The 18,434-nt window shown below is 36.3% G+C and overlaps 1 protein-coding gene across 4 annotated transcripts in view; it reads left to right on the plus strand.

Annotated features, from left to right (window-relative positions):
• LAMA2 (laminin subunit alpha 2) overlaps positions 1–18,434 on the plus strand; it is a 516,934-nt gene that overhangs the window by 367,144 nt on the left and 131,356 nt on the right. For all 4 annotated transcript variants that reach the window (XM_036024687.1, XM_036024688.1, XM_028508983.2 and 1 more), the window contains 3 exons: positions 1,894–1,980; positions 6,169–6,362; positions 16,586–16,728. In XM_036024687.1, the coding sequence (XP_035880580.1) occupies positions 1,894–1,980; positions 6,169–6,362; positions 16,586–16,728 (424 nt within the window). The remainder of the gene's footprint in view (positions 1–1,893; positions 1,981–6,168; positions 6,363–16,585; positions 16,729–18,434) is intronic.

The following is an 18,434-nucleotide window of genomic DNA, read 5'->3' on the forward strand; positions in this document are numbered from 1 at the left end:
AAGCTGCTAGTTCAGTGGCTTTCAAACTTATTGATCGCAGTCACAGTAAGAAATACATTTTTATAGCATAACCTACTGTACAAACACTTGCATGTGTAACTATCTATCTGTCTCATAGCATACCTTCTTTATTGTTATTGTATTACAGTCGTCCCAGTTTTCCCCCCTTTGTCCTCCTCTGTATGGCCCATTTATCTCAGTAGTATCCACAGGGCTCGCACAGAGGAGCAGACTCTAAATCATAAAAAAGCTGTTGAGGCAAGTTTGGAATTAGCAAACACAGGAAATGTAAAAGATGACTACCAGGAGAAAAGCTCAAGAATATCTGAGAGGCCCTGTAGACAATATGAAAATCAAGTGCATATAAAGGAGTTGTGAGCAGAAAAAAATAAACTCTTAACTTCAAGTAAGATGTAATTCCTACTTCCTCTTTCATAAATCCTTCTGTGTGATACAAGGAGAAGGTTTAATCCACCACGACATCATAATTCAAAAACAGTTTATATCAACTATTCAAGGAGAATTATAACCTTCCTACATTGTAATTGAGACAAATAAGTTACTGCAAAGGAGTATGATTTCATTATGTTGGCTCTCTAGAGTTTCCCTTGAAATATCTAACAATCTATTTCTAAGTGCCTGTGTATGTATGTATATAAGTGTGTGTGCATGCACATGCACACACATGTACAGATGCACTCACCATCGAGCTATGAATTAAAGGGCTAAATGTTTGCAAAATGTGTCAATTGTCTGTTTGTAGGTCTATTTTTGTGAAGGCAAAAAATAAAAGTTTTGGATAATGAGTTTGTGAATAGTAGATCAATTTGTTTACATATTTTGCAAAGTTAGAGTTATTACTCATTCATATACTATTGATTTATACATTACAAGAGAGAGAAAATAAGGCCCTGAAAGCATCTTTGCACCTTACCTGACCAACAGAAGTTATGACTGTCGTCTTTGCCCTTTATCGCTTCTTTAGCATCGCCTGAGTTAGCAGACGAACAAAAGGAAAAATGGTGTCTGCAGCATGACCATTTTGCAGCAAATATATATGTTTTTTATTTCAAAGATTCTAGTACACCATGTAGTTTTATCCGGTGGTAGTGCAGCAACATTTACATTTGAGAGAAGTTCATTCCAGCTCACGAAGTGCATGTTAATACAGCTTAGATTTCAAGTCTTGTCAGGTCTTTCTCTTGTAGGGCAGGATGATTAGCAAGTCCAGCAGCAAACCTACCTGGCTGTGATCTACACAGTGTCGTGATGGAAACAGGGCAAGTTATGTAAGACCTACTTATTAGCAAAGATCATAAAATTGTTAGAAAATCTTACCCATTTCATGTAAAAGCTTCCCTTCTTTTCTCACACGAAATCACTTTGTGTTTCAAGTAAAATGTAGTTTGAAATTTGTATGTAAATTAGAAAAGGCACTCTTTATTTTAAGTGAAACATTTATTCAGCCTTCATATATTGAAGTGCCAGTGGCAATTTGAATTCAGTTTTCAGAAAAAGAATTATACAGCTTTTATGTCCTCTCTTTTTTTTTACCTGAAAGATATTTAGTAACACGTATTCTAGTCCTGTTTTTTTTTGATTTGTGAAAAATGGTCATTTTCATGGTTGTCATATAATTATTAAAATTTTAACATGGTCAATGTGATGCATTGTTAATTTGTTCAAAATCAACCATATATATTTGTTGACTATTATTAGTAGTATTCAGTTAAAATATTCTACCCCTGCATGGGAACTTATAATTATAAATAAGCATTTAAAATCACCTAAAAATAAGTGACATTCCAATCATCTAGACCATGGACAGAATCACTTAAATTTATAAAATAAATAGGTGGAGATATGTTTTACAATTTTAATTTTCTGCTTCAGTTTCAGCCCTTCTTGTGTCATGGAAGGCCCCGATGATTACCGCTGCACAGCTTGTCCACGTGGATACGAAGGCCAGTACTGTGAACGGTAGGAGCAGCCACGGTGCACAGATGGTGCTGACACTTAGCGATGGTATAATAGGGGATCGTAACAGAAAAGCATTCACTGCTTTTGTAACTTCATTATTTTCATATTCACTATTTATTTATGTGCTTTCAAAATGGTTTTTCTACCTTTAGAGTCTCTCCAAAGAAACAAAGTATTTCACAATTTTCTAATCTATTTTAGTGTATAAATATAAACACATACTTGATAATATATAATAGATATAAACATATATATGTTAATATGCATGTAGTATATATATAGATAGTATGATAGTATATGATAGTATATATGTGTGTGTATATATAGAGAGAGGGAAGTTTTAAAAGAATAAATCAATTTCTAAAAGTTTATAAGTAGTTAACAATAACAAAAAACTGACCGTACATAATTCTCATTTCAGTTCAGTGGAAAATACTGGCTGGCACTAATTACATGCACATCACTGTTCTGAGCACTATGGCACTATGCCAGCAAGTATATACATAATTCAGAATATAAATTGTATCAAACATTCTTAATTAGAATAACCCAAATGATAAAGTATTTGTTATTCGGCCCTCCTTTTCAATAGGCAAACAATATTTAAATGCTTGCTCTTACCATGTTCTATACAAAATCTGATAACAGATGTATATAGTTATTAAATTGAAGCCAACTATAATACAAATGGTATATTAAGAAGCACAATTTCAGACTGACTATCTAGTAAGTTTGTAATTATTATTATCTGGATCCACATTTTCTCTAACATCAGTATCCTGGATATTCAAGCTTATCACTACCATTTTTCATATGTTTTAGGTAACATCTCTAAAGTAACAGAGTAACTAATATTAACTATTAACATTTTACACACATGATAATTTTTGCATAATTGATTACTACACATTTTTATGAAGACCCATGGACATAGCCTAGCTCCACCAGCTTAGCTGAATCCCATTTTTCTCACCTCTAATATCAGAAGAGGTAATAGCCTACTTTAAACTAACATGAAGATCAAGTCCATAGAAGATACTGTAGGTGCCCTGTAGAAGATACTGCCTAAACACCCAGATAGAAGCCTCCTCCCTCACAAGAAGGGCAAAAAGGCCCCAAAATTGATCCCACCTTCCTCTAGAGGTTTCAAGTCAATGACTAATATGAGAGTGCAAAAGTTTAGCTTCTTTGCCAAAAAATTGAACAAATTTTGAGATGTTATTTATGCTATGGAACTTTTCATGGAATTAGGCAGAATATTACCTAGAATCATACCATTGCTTGGATCTTTTCTTTTCCATATCCTGCTTTACCCACTCCTTTGCTGGATTTTCCTAGGAGCACTTTCCTAAATTATAACTCTCTTTGCAAATATAAACCCATATTAATTTTATCATCGCTCATTTAAGAATCTTCTTTTGATATAACCAGTGATGATTGTGTTAATAATGAAAATAAGTAGGTAACTAAATCATTAAAATCAAGTTTTATAAATTCTAATGCAGTTTCTATGTTTGCAAAATATACTGCCAAATAGTTCTATAAGTGGTAACTCTAAACATAATATGCAATACTTGCATGTACATTACAGTGCATTCACAATTTCCATATCAACAGAAATTAGCAGCAATTTAACTCAAAGCAATACAAAATTCAAAACTATTTCCATTTGTTTTATATATATGTACACATATATATAATATCGCTTGAATATATTTTAATATTCACCAGTGTGCTTTGGTATTCATTCTTAGGCTAAAATTCATTTCATGCCCTTGTAAACTTCAGTAGGATAACTAAAAGCATCCCTGAACACCAAGGAAATTATCTGCAGTAATTTATGTAAAAAAATGTTTGATAGCATAGCTACATTTCTACACTGAAGTTACCACCATATATGATAGCATGTGTATAGAAAAGACTGGAAGGTACACTGAAATGTCTATTATTGTCTTAAGGCAGAGTGATTACAGAAAAATTACCTTTTTAATATCCATTAATGTTTAAGAAATAAGAGTTGACAGTTTATGTAGCACATTGGTGATCAGGGTCATACACCATCCTATGTGCATGGCTTGAATTGTTTTTGCAGTTTTCAAACATTGCAGCTTTACATTTATCATCTCTAACATAAATGATCAGGTTATATTTCCCTGAAAAATTACTTTTATTCAGCTAAATTAAACCAAAGGTCTTGGTTAAATTTTTACTGTAACCTTCCAAATAAATTTGTTCCACTTCTGAGAGCTTCTTAAATCATTTAAATCACCTTACGACCTGCCCAAACTCATCAGCTCATGTCTAAAACTGCTTAAATGTCTTGAATGTCCCTGTAGAAATGTAGAGAACCCTCCCCATGGTTTATCTTAGTTATTCTTGCAATAAACTCTTTGGGCATTTAATCAATCCAAACCTGCATAGAATAAATTCTTTCACCTGCAGATGTTAAGAAATAACTTAAGTGCATTTATTTAAATGACACTTTTATTGAGCATGTATAATATTATTTTGGAAATAAAATAACAATTACAACCATACATGTATAAAAGCCTAATACTGCAAATAATTTTCTTCTTGCTTTGCCTTTCTAACCAGGCCAAGATCAATTAACTTTCATAATCAGCCATGCAAATTTTCATGGTACCAGGTCATAAAGATGGTCCAGGATTACTTGCCCAGTGTTAACAACTTTTGGCTTCAACATCATCCTGTCTCTCAACTTCCTACCAGGCATGCCTTTTGAACAAAAATTCTGACTGTTGATTATATTTAGGCTGACTATGTATAATTTATTGTCCAATCAAAGATACCTGAAGGAGAATCAGGAAGTGTTTTAATAATTAAGCCAGGACAACAGGTAACCTGAGACCATTGTTGGTAAATCAGAGCATCTGGTCTTGTAAGCATCTTGTAGAGTTACCACTTCTAATCACATAACCAAGGGTGTATGTACACTTAGACAAATGAATGCATGGATGGGTGGAAGAGTCATTGAGTGGATTGCATTTTGGGTTTATTCAGTTGGATTTCCCTTGTAATTTCTCAAACTGATGTTATATATTTTATTTGTAAAATATTACCCCACTTCCATGTATACACAATAAAAAATGCATCTTGAGAAAGGTCTGTTAGAAAGGAAAGAGTGATAGAACTAAATAGAAAGTCTAATTTATTGTCACTTAACTTCCTTCTTGTCACTCATTAATAAAATCAATGGGTTTGTTCCTGGCAGACGTGTTCTTGCCCCACCTCAAGACAGAAATCAAGAGAGGAAGTTAAACAAATACAAAAGAGAAGATGTTTACTAAAAACTAGGTGACAAGGAGAAGGAGGGTGGAGGGAACTTGACACTGACAGAGTATGGCTCTCCTAACTACCACTGGGGTCTGGCTTAAAGAGTGCTGGTTTCCTCTGTGCAGGTGCAGAATGGATCTCTTTGGTCTCCAGGTTCCCACCATGAGCTGGCATTGACTGGCTCAGGCACAAACACATTGGTTTGGGGAATGCTTGGGGGGAAACCTTAAACTTGTAGGAGAGACTCGAGAAGTAACTGAAGGACATTCCCATCCATCGAAGAGAGGCTCAGCTCTCTCAGTTTGAATGGTTTTGTCATTTGATATCTAAAAATACATGAGTCTAGGAAAGCCGGGGAGTCAATATATAATTTCATTTACTTCTCATTTTAAAAAAACAAAAACAAGATTTCAAAAAATAGTTCATGATCTAGAACAGTGATGGGAAAACTATAGTGCACCAAATTTGGCCCATTACCTGATTCTGTATGACACTCCAGATAAGAACAATTGTTGCAGGCAAACATTTCCAGTCACTTTGATGATAGGAAGCATTACATTTGACCTGTAGTTGCATAAATTTGATATGTCAACAAGAATTCTATCTTTTCATTGGTAGATTGGTTTTACTTAGTAGGTTATCATTATAATCTTGAATTCTATCAACCAAAAAAGCTTGAAATTTTATTTCTCTCTCACTAAATGATTTCAATCTTGCCTCTTGAACCACGAAACTTAAAATATTTATTATCTGGCTCTTTACAGAAAATGTTTGCTGACCCCTGATCTACTGACTCTTGGTGTCAGTTTCATTTCATTTAAAACAACACACACAACAGCAATCCAGAGACTAGACATTATCAATTCCCTTTGCTTTGTCACTGTTTCAATCCAGGTGTGCCCCTGGCTATACTGGCAGTCCAAGCAGTCCCGGAGGTTCCTGCCAAGAATGTGAGTGTGACCCCCATGGCTCAATGCCTGTCCCCTGTGATGCTGTCACAGGGCTCTGCACGTGCCGACCTGGAGCCACGGGGCCGAAGTGTGATGGCTGCAAGCACTGGCATGCACGAGAGGGCATGGAGTGTGTTTGTACGTATACTAACTTAGCTGTTTGTTCTGGGGGCTTTGTTCCATTCTGTCTCCTTTCCAGTGAGATATTTTTTAATGTATATATATAATACATATATATATTTAAAACATAAAAAATATATATGTGTGTATATATATTGCAATAGCTAGTGCTTCATTCTTTCCGGTGCCCTGTATCCACCTTGTGCCGTTTGCCTGCTGTCTTTGTCTCCATCCCGCTGAGCCAAGAACAGCTGAGAAAATCGACATGCTTTAGTCAGTTCATTGAAGACCTACAACAAAGCTCCTAGAGGCATATTTTGTTTTTATTTTGTCCATCTCAGAGTTGGCATTGTCTTTGTAACAGATTAAAGATCTAGGTTTATTAATTTTTTAGAATCTTCCTGAATTTGTAATTGGCTGGACAGACATTTTTAGCCTTGAATTAGAACTGACTTTTCCTAGCTTTTACAGAAATTTGTGGGCTTACTGCTTCTAACTTTCTCCTGAAGTACAGAATCTGGAAGTATTGGCAATGAACTCAAGTATTTTTATTCACATGTATGACAAATGAAGACTAAGTTAGCTTGCGCTCTTTCTCTCTCTCTCTCTATTTTTTTATCTGCTTCTGGATTCAGTAATGCCATATTGAAAGTACATGAAATATAGTAGTTATATGACTATTGGATCTTATACAAATTCTAATCTAAAATAGGTCATTTATAAGTTTAGACAGGGACTCTTATGTCATGGTATTCTTTTCCTTGAGGGAATTTACACTGATGATCTTAATTCTTTCTAACAAAGAGGAATATAACATTTCAGTTCTTTTATTTCAATATTTACCTATTTTATTGTATTTACCCATGCTAATATTTCTGGTTTTGACATCTTATGTGTGTCTAACTCTTAATTGCATCTTAATTAGAATTTTTGTTTGTGCTCTAGTTTTGTAAGAGTTACTTCAAAAATTAAGGATGGCTTTTAAAATATGCTGACAAATAAAGACTGAATGTGTTTAGGGATGTAGATTTTTAAATTATTTGTCTATGTATTTCAAACATCTTTAATGAAAATGTATTACAGCTAAAATAAAAATAAATGTCAAAATTAATGGGAGAGAGATTAAGTGTAATATACATTTACATTATCATATTCAGTTAATGATGTATACATACTCACTCTTCTCCAATATAATGGCATATTTTAATGATAATTTAAGTAGGCTTCCAACATAATCCAACTAAGTTTTAATATTGTTTCCAAATTTAATTATTAATGTGGATATATTTAATTAGATAATTGAAAGATACTAAACAGTCCTCTAATTTTAAATCATCAACTTTATTAATTATCCAGAAGTAAACTTAAAATAAAAAGATCACATTCAATGTGAAGCACAAAATATTGCAATAACATTAAAAATGTGTGAGAGAGAAAATAATGGGATTATTTTCTGAACATTTCTTCTAAAGGCAGTTGTCATTCTGCCCATCAATAACAAGGGTTCTAAGTTCTTATTCTGTTGATAAGTAATATTTTATATACATCTAAATAAATTCACATCTAAATAAATAAGAAAGCTCAACTCATTTTTCCTGTCACATGCGTGGATCTTACATCTCTGCTGGCCCCTGTGAAGACAACTAAGTGCCGATCCTCCGGTTACAAGGTCGTACCAGCCTGATGCTGTCCATTTGCATTATTTTTGTATTTCCAACTACTAGACATGATATTGAGTTTGCTTGTTATGTCCAGAAAATTTTAATGTTCTTCGGGAGGATTATATACTATTTAGATATCTTTTCTTAACTGTTTATATCAATTTTATCAATAAACAATATTTTTTCTATATTTAAAAATACTTAAAATCAATATTTTCACTTTGTAAATGATGTGTAGATTTTCTTCATGCTGCTCTTAAATTATTGATTTTCATTCACTGCTAGATGTTTAACTTTACCCTGCATTAGCTTAACTATAAGAATTGTTACACAGAGTACCTTCAGATTTTTTTTCATTTTATAAAATTTCTCCTATGTTGGAAAAATATATCATAGTTCTGTTATGTTGGCCTTTCCCAGGACTTGGTTACTACTTCTAGTTTTGAAGTGAGAAAATAACACTACATACCAGTGAGTTAACTCTGACTTTTTCTCAATTCTCTTTTTAATATCTTTTTGTATCCATAAGCTACATTAGACAAGAGAACAAAGAATGGACTCACCTGGCATATTTGACCTGCAGGGCCTGTTTTATGATATGTGACTAGAGTGGAATATTGCAAGACCCATGGGTGGGAGTGGATGGAGGTGTCTGCTTTAGGTGAGAGAATATATGTGTGGTAAGAGAAATAGCATCTGAGAAAAGCTTCCTCACCCACATTACCTCATGAAGAATAAAGATAAAATGGGCTAAAAGATGAAAAATTTTAAATATATATAATGTCAATATGATTGCTATGATAGAGCCTTAATCATCAGAAATTGTCACGTGAAGGCCTATCTTCTATGCAGGTGAAAAGATACAGGAGCTAGTGCTCAGATTCCCTTCAGTTCCTTTTTAATTTTTTTGTAATAGAAATAATTTGGACCAGCTCCACAATGTGTACTTCCCAGTGCACATTGATGATTTCTGAGTGGATATTTTCCCAAACTTCCCAAATTAGGGGTTCTTCTTAGTAAGTTCAGTTAATATGAATCTCATCTCCTCCTTCAACTCGAATTCATAGTTTGCATGTCATTTTATGAAATGAGAACAACTACCTGCCTCTCTAAGATTGGAAGATGAGCAAGAAAGCTGTTATTTGTTTAATACTAAAGTTCTATATTGTTAAACAAAGAACTTGACTTTGTTCATGTCCCATTTTCTACAGACACGTGACTAACACAGAACAACTCACATGATATTTAGAATAGATTATGAGTGGCACAGTAAAATACATTACTCTCTTAGAGGACAGAAATCAAAATTAGAAGCTGTTGGCAAGATGTAATTCCATAAAGAGTGCCAAAATAGCATTTTATATAAATATCAAATTGATGCTTCCTGTTGTATTCATTGCATATGAAATATTAGAACTGTATCAGATTTATTATTTATAATCACAATTTACCTCAAATATGACATTTAAGATGCTGTTTTGCTTGCCAATGTTGCAAAAGCAATTATGAAGTATGTTTTTTACCTACAACCTAAGGTAAACCTCGCTAAATGTGGTAACACACCTGAACTCTGCAAAATACATACCTTCCAGCCACTTGGGAAAACCTGAAGCCTAAAGTTTTTCCCAAACTTGATACTGATCTGCAGAGACACAATCAAGATTACTAGTTTTACTTGCCAGTTGCCACCAAGGATCTTATCACAATAATGCAGCAACCCTTAACATGTTGTCCTGAGAACAGGGCTGCACTCACAGTCAAAGATGATTGCTAGTGGCAGTTATTGTTCCCTGAACATGAGAACAGGAACAGAAGAGTGGAATGTGATTCATCATTGTGAAGAAAATGGGATTTTCTATGATAAAAAATTATGAAAAATCATCAGCTGACCTCCAGACACTATTTAAAGAGCTATGACTTTGCTCATTGGACATGTGATCACCCTCTGGCCTGGCCCCTTACATGCCATCCTATCCTTGTCCCCACTTAATCCTCCAATACTAGTTCCTATTCAAAGGCCAGTACGTCTACTCTACTGTTCTACAACTCTTAAGCCGTGGCATATTGATCAAATCCAGGCATCAGAGAAGCTATAAAAGAAACTTTTGTTCATCCTTTTTGACCTTCTCTGCATCTGTTTTGTTAGTAAAAGGTGCTTTGAGTTTCTTATCGTCAACCTCCTTAGAATAGGTCCAGGCTAACAACTTTGTGGAAGAGCAAATACTCTGACCCTAGATAATTTTCCTAGTTATTGGCAATTAATCTCCGTTGTTTGTCTGTCACATTGAGAAAGCTGTTCTGTTAATGGACTGAAGGAGTTCTCTGGTGAACTGTCATATAAAGGAGGCTGATTACAATTTCTTTTATTTTCCATCAAGCTTTATTTTAAGGGTAAACTCATGTGATCACAATTTTTATTCTGCTAGATTCAGGAAGTTTATTGACCTCACAGAACAATAGAGTTACGTGATTTTAACCACCACCTTCTCTGACATAAGGAAGCACACTGTTGTCAAGTGGCTCTAGCAACTTGCATCCTTGCAGGACACGTATGACTTGTTTGACATTACTTAGCTTTTCTAAACCTCATTTCATTCTTTGTGAAATGGAAATAAAATACTACATGCATGCATGCAAAATATCTAAGTATAATAGATGCTCGAAAATTACAGAAAATTTTTTCTAATAAGATTATTTCTCATGGTTATTATTTGATCATTTTTTTCAAATGCATAATATTTTTTGAAGCCCATCAGCTTCTGATGAAATATTTAGGTTAGACTAAATTTTTCTTTTCTATAATTATCTCTAATTCTAGACTCTTCAAGTCACTGAAAACCTCTTATGAACATCTTACTTTTTCTCATCTCTTTAAGTTTCTATTTATAGATTTGTAAATATACTGATTGTAACTCTTTTTCTCATCTTCAAAGTGAAGACATTAATAGTACTTCATAAAATTGCTGTGAACATTAGGTATTCATGGCAAAACACAACCTATTACCTGCTACATAGTGAATATTGTATAGATAAAAGCTATTTCATTATTATTGATAGTACTACCAAAGTTTCTATTTTTCGGAAAAGCTACCCCAAACTGGAACCAGATTGAATATGTTTTTCACATATATTTATGTACAGAATTTTGTTTAACATATATATTAAGTAAAATGTATATATATATAATTTAAAATTAAAACATACAAATTTATATTGTATATATCACAGCTTGGTACATGAACAAGTTCATCAGCCTCACCTAAAGCTTACCAAATACCTTTCTCTCTATTCAAAGAAATAACAGGCAAACAAACAAACAGCCTTCTTAATCAGTTTCAAACTGAATTTTTAGTTCAGAAGCTCTTTATTTATATATAAGAATAAGCTCTAAATATATGCTAATAAAAACTTTCTTTTTGAAAGAGAAAGGGAAAAAAGAAATATAAGCCCATACCAAGGAACTATCAATGGCCTTATGTAGAAGAGTTCAACTAAAACACACCTAGTAACACAAATTTTGTCTTTTGTTGGAAATATACGTTTGCTCATTTTATCCCATTTGATTAGAGCTAACAGTTTATGTATCTTTAGCTAAAACTGGCTCATAGGTTTGGACTTTTCAAGAGTACTCCACACATTCATTGCAGCTTCAGCTTCTTTGGTTGGGATGCAGTGTGTGAGCTTTCTGGGACAGCAAGCCCGTGGGTATTCTGCATGGGCGACCCTGGTGGGAGTGCAGTGTTTTGTACTAATTGCTACCAGAAAGATCTGTAATATCAGTGGCATGATTTGCCCTTTCTGTGTGCCCAGCTATAATGATCTGAATTTAGTACTGTATTTGTTAATATTAGGTACAAATTTATCCTGACACTTTTATAGGCAAAGCCTCAGAAACATTTAGTCATGTGAAATATATTCATAGTCTTGAAATATTTGCTTTTGCTCCCATGCATCTTAGGAAGGATCTCGCTTCATAATCTTATTTCTGTTGCTGTTTAGGAGAATGGTTTAGAGAGGGGTTTTTTTTTGGAGGGGTGGTCCTGATTATAAGATAGGTGTTAGTTTACGCTGTACCATTACTGTGCCCTTAGCAAAAAAATAATTGTTTACATAATGTGAATATTCCATGTCTCCATACACTGTTCAGATCTTCCCTATGAGAATGAATTCAATGTGGTTTTAATTTGCATCTCATTTCCAGTGTTTGTTGCCAGACATTTCAGACTTTTTGAGGGCAAATAAAAGTAGCTTGTGTTGTAAGTAAAATATTTTGTGTTAGAATAAAATAGCAAGTCATTATGTAAAGGGCACATTTCTCCATGTTTTTATCTTATAACTACATGAACTAGACTTATACAGGAGCTTTGAAAAAATCCCCGTGGCTGTTATTTTCATAAGTCTTCCTGACCCATTTGGACAGATGTTAGTACATTACTTGGAGCATATATAAAAGTTACCCTTCAATTATGGAAATGTACTTGCACTTTGTTCCCCAAAAAGCCAGTGCAGAGACCATAAGACACAGGATAATAATAGACCTTTGGACAGAGAGACATCAAATGGAATGTATAAGTCCTTGAAAGAGCAATTAAATACATTTTTATCTCAACAACTGAAGATGAGAAACCAAAACAGATGGGCAGGGGGTAGAATAAATGAGATCAAAATTAGTATGCATCATGCCTCTTGGCATCCTCATCCACCAATTTACTCTGTAGTCTATTATTGTAAATCAGACCTAGTTCTGTGATACAGTTCCTGAAATCTTCTTGTATGAAATATAAACCAAGAAACCTTTTCCCTGGAAATTTCTGGAACCATCACTAAGGAGCTCTAGCCATATCATTATCAAGGAGCTGACTCAATTTCTTCTTGGAAATAAGTAGGTTATAAATTATACTAAATTAGAAAACAAACTAGAAATGGTTCCTGAAGAAGACACTGCCCTGAAAGGCATGGCGAGATGTTAGATAGAGTATCTTTCAAGACCTTGAAATTGAAAAAGGAACATTGCTTGCCTACCTCCTGGGATATCTGCCCAAAATACATCTTCACCAAAAGTTAAGTGGAACTTTTTAAACAATGATGAACTTGTTACTAATACCTGTTTTTAACTTACGAATTGCAACCTGTCCCTGTTCTGAATTTACTCTCTAGATCACACATGCAAAATTTGGGGAAATGTTATCAGTTCTCTATGTTGTCACTCTAAAATTGAATGGCCTAGAGCAATGCTGAATACATCCCAAGATTCTATGGTTGGCCATTTGTGCTGGGCTCCATTGGATGATTCTGTTGTTGTCATGCCTGGGGAGTCCCAGGTGGCCTCAGTCACACGATGGGGCCTTAGAAGGAATGGTTGGGCCTGCCTTTCTCAAGATCAAGTTGCTTCTCTTCCCCAAGGAGGCTAATCTGGGATTGTCTACAAGGCAGCTTGGATCTGAGATGTGGAAGCAGAAACTGCAAAACCCCTTGAGGCCGAGGCTCAGGAGTCACACAGTATCCCTCTGACACTGTGAGTCAGAGTGAGTCACTCAGACAAGCCAGGTTCCAGGGGGGCCAATGGACTCTCCCTCTTCATGGGAGGAGCAGTAAAAAAGTGGTAACCATTTCCACTGTGCCCCAGAAATGAGCATTGCCTTTGTCTGTTCAGTAACCCATCTGGGTTGTTCCTTCTCTGATAGTGTTTTGTGTCTCCTTTCTTCCCTTCCACTCTTTCCTGGGTCAAAACTGAATTGCCTCATGAAGATATCATAATAGTCACCTCATTGACAACAGTCAGTCCTGCCTCTTCAGTCATGAGACAGTTTTCTCCCTCTAACCATTGTTTTAACCAATCCTGCTCTCCTGTTCCTCACACATCTGTGTGGTTTTCTGTGTCCTATCATTCATTATTATGTTCCCACATTCGGATATTTCCTATGTGGCCTCTCTCTCTCCCCCTCCCCCCCTCAGTTGTTTCTAACTCCCTGGTGGTGTTCTCCAAAATATTTATTAATCGTTTACTATGTGGAAGACAGTCTCCTAGGCACTATGACCAAAGGTAATTAAGGTCCCTTCTCCAATGAGGGAGAAACAATACATAAATAAAGCAGTAAGATGCACCCCCCCCCCCCACACACACACACATGAATGTTAGAAGAACAGGACAAAGGGAATGCTGCAGAGTTTGGTGGGCACAGTAACTGCAGAGTCATCACGGCTTCCCCCTCTGAGGAAGTAACTCCTGAGGACTTGGCCTGAGCATCCAGGGGCCACATAGGGGAAGACGGAGGGAGAAGTGTGTTCTGGGCAGAAGAGACCACAGACAAAATGATGTCTTCCAAATCCTTGCTCCCTTTAGGACTGGGTGAGTAGTCCCTAAAGTTGATCAGCTGATCCACTGTTTCTAATCCCTGGCTGTGTGTGATAGGATCATCTGGAATCTTTAAAATATGCAGATGGCTGGGCCTTATCATAGGCCCAGCAAATCAGATTCTCCAGAGCTGGCAAGGGGAAGAACTTGGATTCTACTTCAAAGTCCCCATATGATTCTAATGTGCAGCCCAAACTGAGAATCACTGACCTACAACAATGCTTTTCACACATTAGCATGCATACACCACGTGGTGGGAATCTCTAAAATGTAGATTCTGATTCACTGGGCCTGGGGTGGGTCCAAGATGAGGCACTTGTAAGAAATTCCCTGGTGATGCCAATGCTGCTGATTCGGTTGCTCCTCCAATTATGGTGTATAGACCTGTGGTATCAGTATCAGTGAGACAAGCACATTCTCAGCTAGAGTGTCAGAAACCAGGTAATGCGGTCACCTTTTGAACTAGAAACACTGAGGTATGGTCGAGCCTCCGATGGTTCAAGAATGTCCTTCAGATGATGCTTAGACCTACATCAGTGGGAGAACCAGACTGTGTCTTAGAGTTTAGACAAGGTTAATTTGGTACCTAATTGTGCTCCAGATTCTGTTTTCTATCATTGCTTCATGTACACAGACCTGCTGAAGCTTCTCAAGCACTTGCTTTGACCTGAGAGTGTGAAGCCACAGTGATCTCCTTTCACTCAGTCACCACACAGAGCAAGTTCTCTTTAATTCTCGTTAGAAAAGGAAGAGCTGCGGCTCTAGTTCCAGACTCCAGCCCCTGCCTCCAAAGCCCCTTTGTTCACTCAGCTTGCAAGGCGCCAGGAGCTTACAAATTCCCTGCAGGTGATGCTCGATAGTCACAGGTGTCACCTGCAAGGACATGATTTATTGAAAGCCCTGCTGGGCCAGTTTATTCCCTAAGTAGGGATATTGTAACTCACCTCTAACTGCTTTTCTATCAAAAAAATCACCCTCTGTACTGCTTCTCTTTGTTTACAAGCTTCCGTTAATGGTTTTCTCTCCATTAGGCATCTCAGGGGAGAGCTGTTTAGAGAACTAATTGAATCCTTGCCAGTTTTGGGCATGATCCAAAGCTGCTCCAAATCTCCATGTTTTCTGTTATGTATTTTCCTCTCTTCTAACATGTGGATAGTTTCAATACCTCTATTTGAGGAATATAAACTAGAAATTATAACTTCACTTGAATGCATATTATGATTATGGCAGGCAATGAGTAAAAAAATAATTTGAACTAAGTTGAAACTGAATATGTATATTTTTATCTTCCAAAAGAATCATATATTTTAATTTTAGAAATTGGACTATATGCAGTTAATTTGATAATGAAGAAATAATCCCTTTTTTCATTTCACCAGCTCTACCACCAGGCCCCCTCCACAACCACCAAATTTGAATAGTCCCTCTTCCTAATCAATGAAAAGATTATGAAAATAATGTTAGCACTCTTGGTAAAGAATAATTTTTTTCGGGCCCTTAGCAATTCTTTTTCTACCAGACCGGATTAGGTTAATCACTGAAGTGGGAATTTGTGGGACTACATCATGGGTAATAACATGCTGAAAGATTAAAGAGGAAGGGTTGGCAAATAATTAAATATGTAAATAAATAGCATTATGAGGGATAAAACAGAAATTATAAAATAAAAATTTCTTTTAAATTAAAAGGCTTCTCAATTTATGTCAAGCTAAAAATTTATGCCGTTTTTGAATATGTAATGCATGAAGCATGTGGAGGCAGGGTTGCTGCAGACACTCCACAGTGAAACCTAATGTAGCATCTCACACATTTGCATACACATTTGGACTCAGGAGCGTGTTTTTATTCCCTCTTTCCAGATTTCCTCTAGATTGCTCTTGTGGAAATCTCTGGGGCATCACGTTGTATTTCAGATCTCACCTCTGCTTTAACCCTTCCACAGCACACGTGGTACCCTCATGGGCCGCGTGCTCCTTCTCTCTGGTTCCACAGTTTATATCATCATCGATCGTTCAGGTTCTGAGTGACAGGCATGCTCCCTCCTGTTGTTCTTTTCATCTTTTTTCGGCTGTCATTCATTCGGAAGTGTTCATTATCTGAGATAAGTAGCATCATCTTTCACAGAATTATACTTGGGCCATACAATATTTCAGAGCTGAAATCTTTGAGCATATGCCTGGGTTGCTCAGCAGAAGTGAATGTTCTCTGCTGTCTCCCTTCCACAGTTTGCGGAGATGAGTGCACGGGCATCCTGCTGGGTGACTTGGCCCGCCTGGAGCAGATGGCCACGAGCATCAACCTCACGGGCCCGCTGCCGGCTCCATACAAGACGCTGTATGGCCTTGAAAACGTGACGCAGGAACTAAAGGTAGGCTGGGCTAGTAACAGCAAGAGCCAGGGGAAAAATGACAGAAGCTTCTTTAATCATGGGAAAAATGTTCTTCCCATTAACTCAAATTCAGAGGCTGTCTTAGCCAGTGTTTTTTAAACTTGAGAACTATAATATACAGATCACTATTAAGGAAAAGAGGGCCGTGTATCCACAGTGTTGAGCTCAAATTACTTGTATTACATTACTGAAATAGGTGCAAACATAAAATCAGGTATGGACTCCTTATACTTATAGCTCCATAAAGTCTAAACAGATTAATTCTTACAAAGGTCTAAAAAAAACAATAAAATTCAAATTAAAAACATTAATATAAAATAACAGATGATTTTCACTAAACGCAAATAGCTGCTAGCAACAGGAACATGAGACAGACGGCTTCCCCACAGGCGTCTTCGCCAGCATGTGCCATGTGGTAGGCACGGCTCCCACCTTTCCACAATATTACCTGGACGCCCCTTCCTTGCAAGGGGTCCTCAAACAGCATTTGGGATCACGTGACAAGTTTGAGTGATTTCTGTGCTTGGTCTGCCACGTGATCAAACATGCATGCAAATGTGGGTGCTGCGATCAGGGGGTCCTTCGTCTCTAGGTGCCCAGCCTGGGTTCCAGAAATCCTTACTTACATTAGCTTTTCAGTTTCTTGTAAAAATGAAAGCACAAGATGAAAATTTTGTGCAAGAGAACAAGTAGACCTTTGAAAGTATTTCAATAAAAACTAATTTAGGAAACTATTCTAGAACATTTTTAAAGTTTTCAGTATTAAATGGGATAGAAGGAAATGTTAAGGAAATTGGGGTTCATCTGAGGAAAAAGATGAAAACTAACTACATATGCACTATTGGTCAATTATCAGACATTTACTGAGAAATCCTGGAATGCCCCAGAACCGCATTAGGTTCCCTGGGGGCTTTGGGACTCCTGTGAGGTAGTCACTACCCTCAGGAAGCTTAGAGTTTATGGTTTTAAAAATAATAGTAATTAAACAACATAAAGAAACAATTAGCAAAAGTACATAACTACTATGTGCCTTATCAGAATTTAACATACAATTGAATACAAAGATTAGAGAAATGGGTAAGATTCAGAGTAATCAGGGAATGCATTGTTAATGAGAATGCAATTTGTGTTGACATTGAAGCATAGACATAATTTCAATAGGCAGACAAGCATTGGTGAGGACTGGAGGAAGAAGTCTAAGATTTATTTGCTAGGTACAGGCAGACACTCCTCTAGGTAAAGTATTCTTTAATGCAGATCATGGCCTTTAAGGTAAACATCATTATCTCTATTTTCCAGAAGGAACCAATCATGATGATAGCAAGAATAACTAACATTTGTTGACGAATATCTCTGTGCTAGGCAACTGACTGCTTTTACCATGAATTATTATTCATAAATCTGAAAGAAATTCCAAAGACTAAGAAAAGAGTACCATATCATCTACATTATTTCAGGCAGGGAAACTAAGGCTTGGAGCAGCTCCGTGTGAGACACAAGGCCACACGGCCGGTAGCTGTAGAGCTGGGACTCTGATAGAGGCCATATTGCTTTAGGGCCTGTGAGAATGAAGCCACCTTTGCGAATCTCAGAGAGAGAAAATAACTTGCCCTGGAGCAACCAGTCCACTCCAGGATCGTCTCCCTGACCCCCAGCCCATACAGACTTTTGCCACCAAAACTAAG

The sequence above is a fragment of the Phyllostomus discolor genome, chromosome 4 (assembly GCF_004126475.2).
Source record: "Phyllostomus discolor isolate MPI-MPIP mPhyDis1 chromosome 4, mPhyDis1.pri.v3, whole genome shotgun sequence".
Lineage (NCBI taxonomy): Eukaryota > Metazoa > Chordata > Mammalia > Chiroptera > Phyllostomidae > Phyllostomus > Phyllostomus discolor.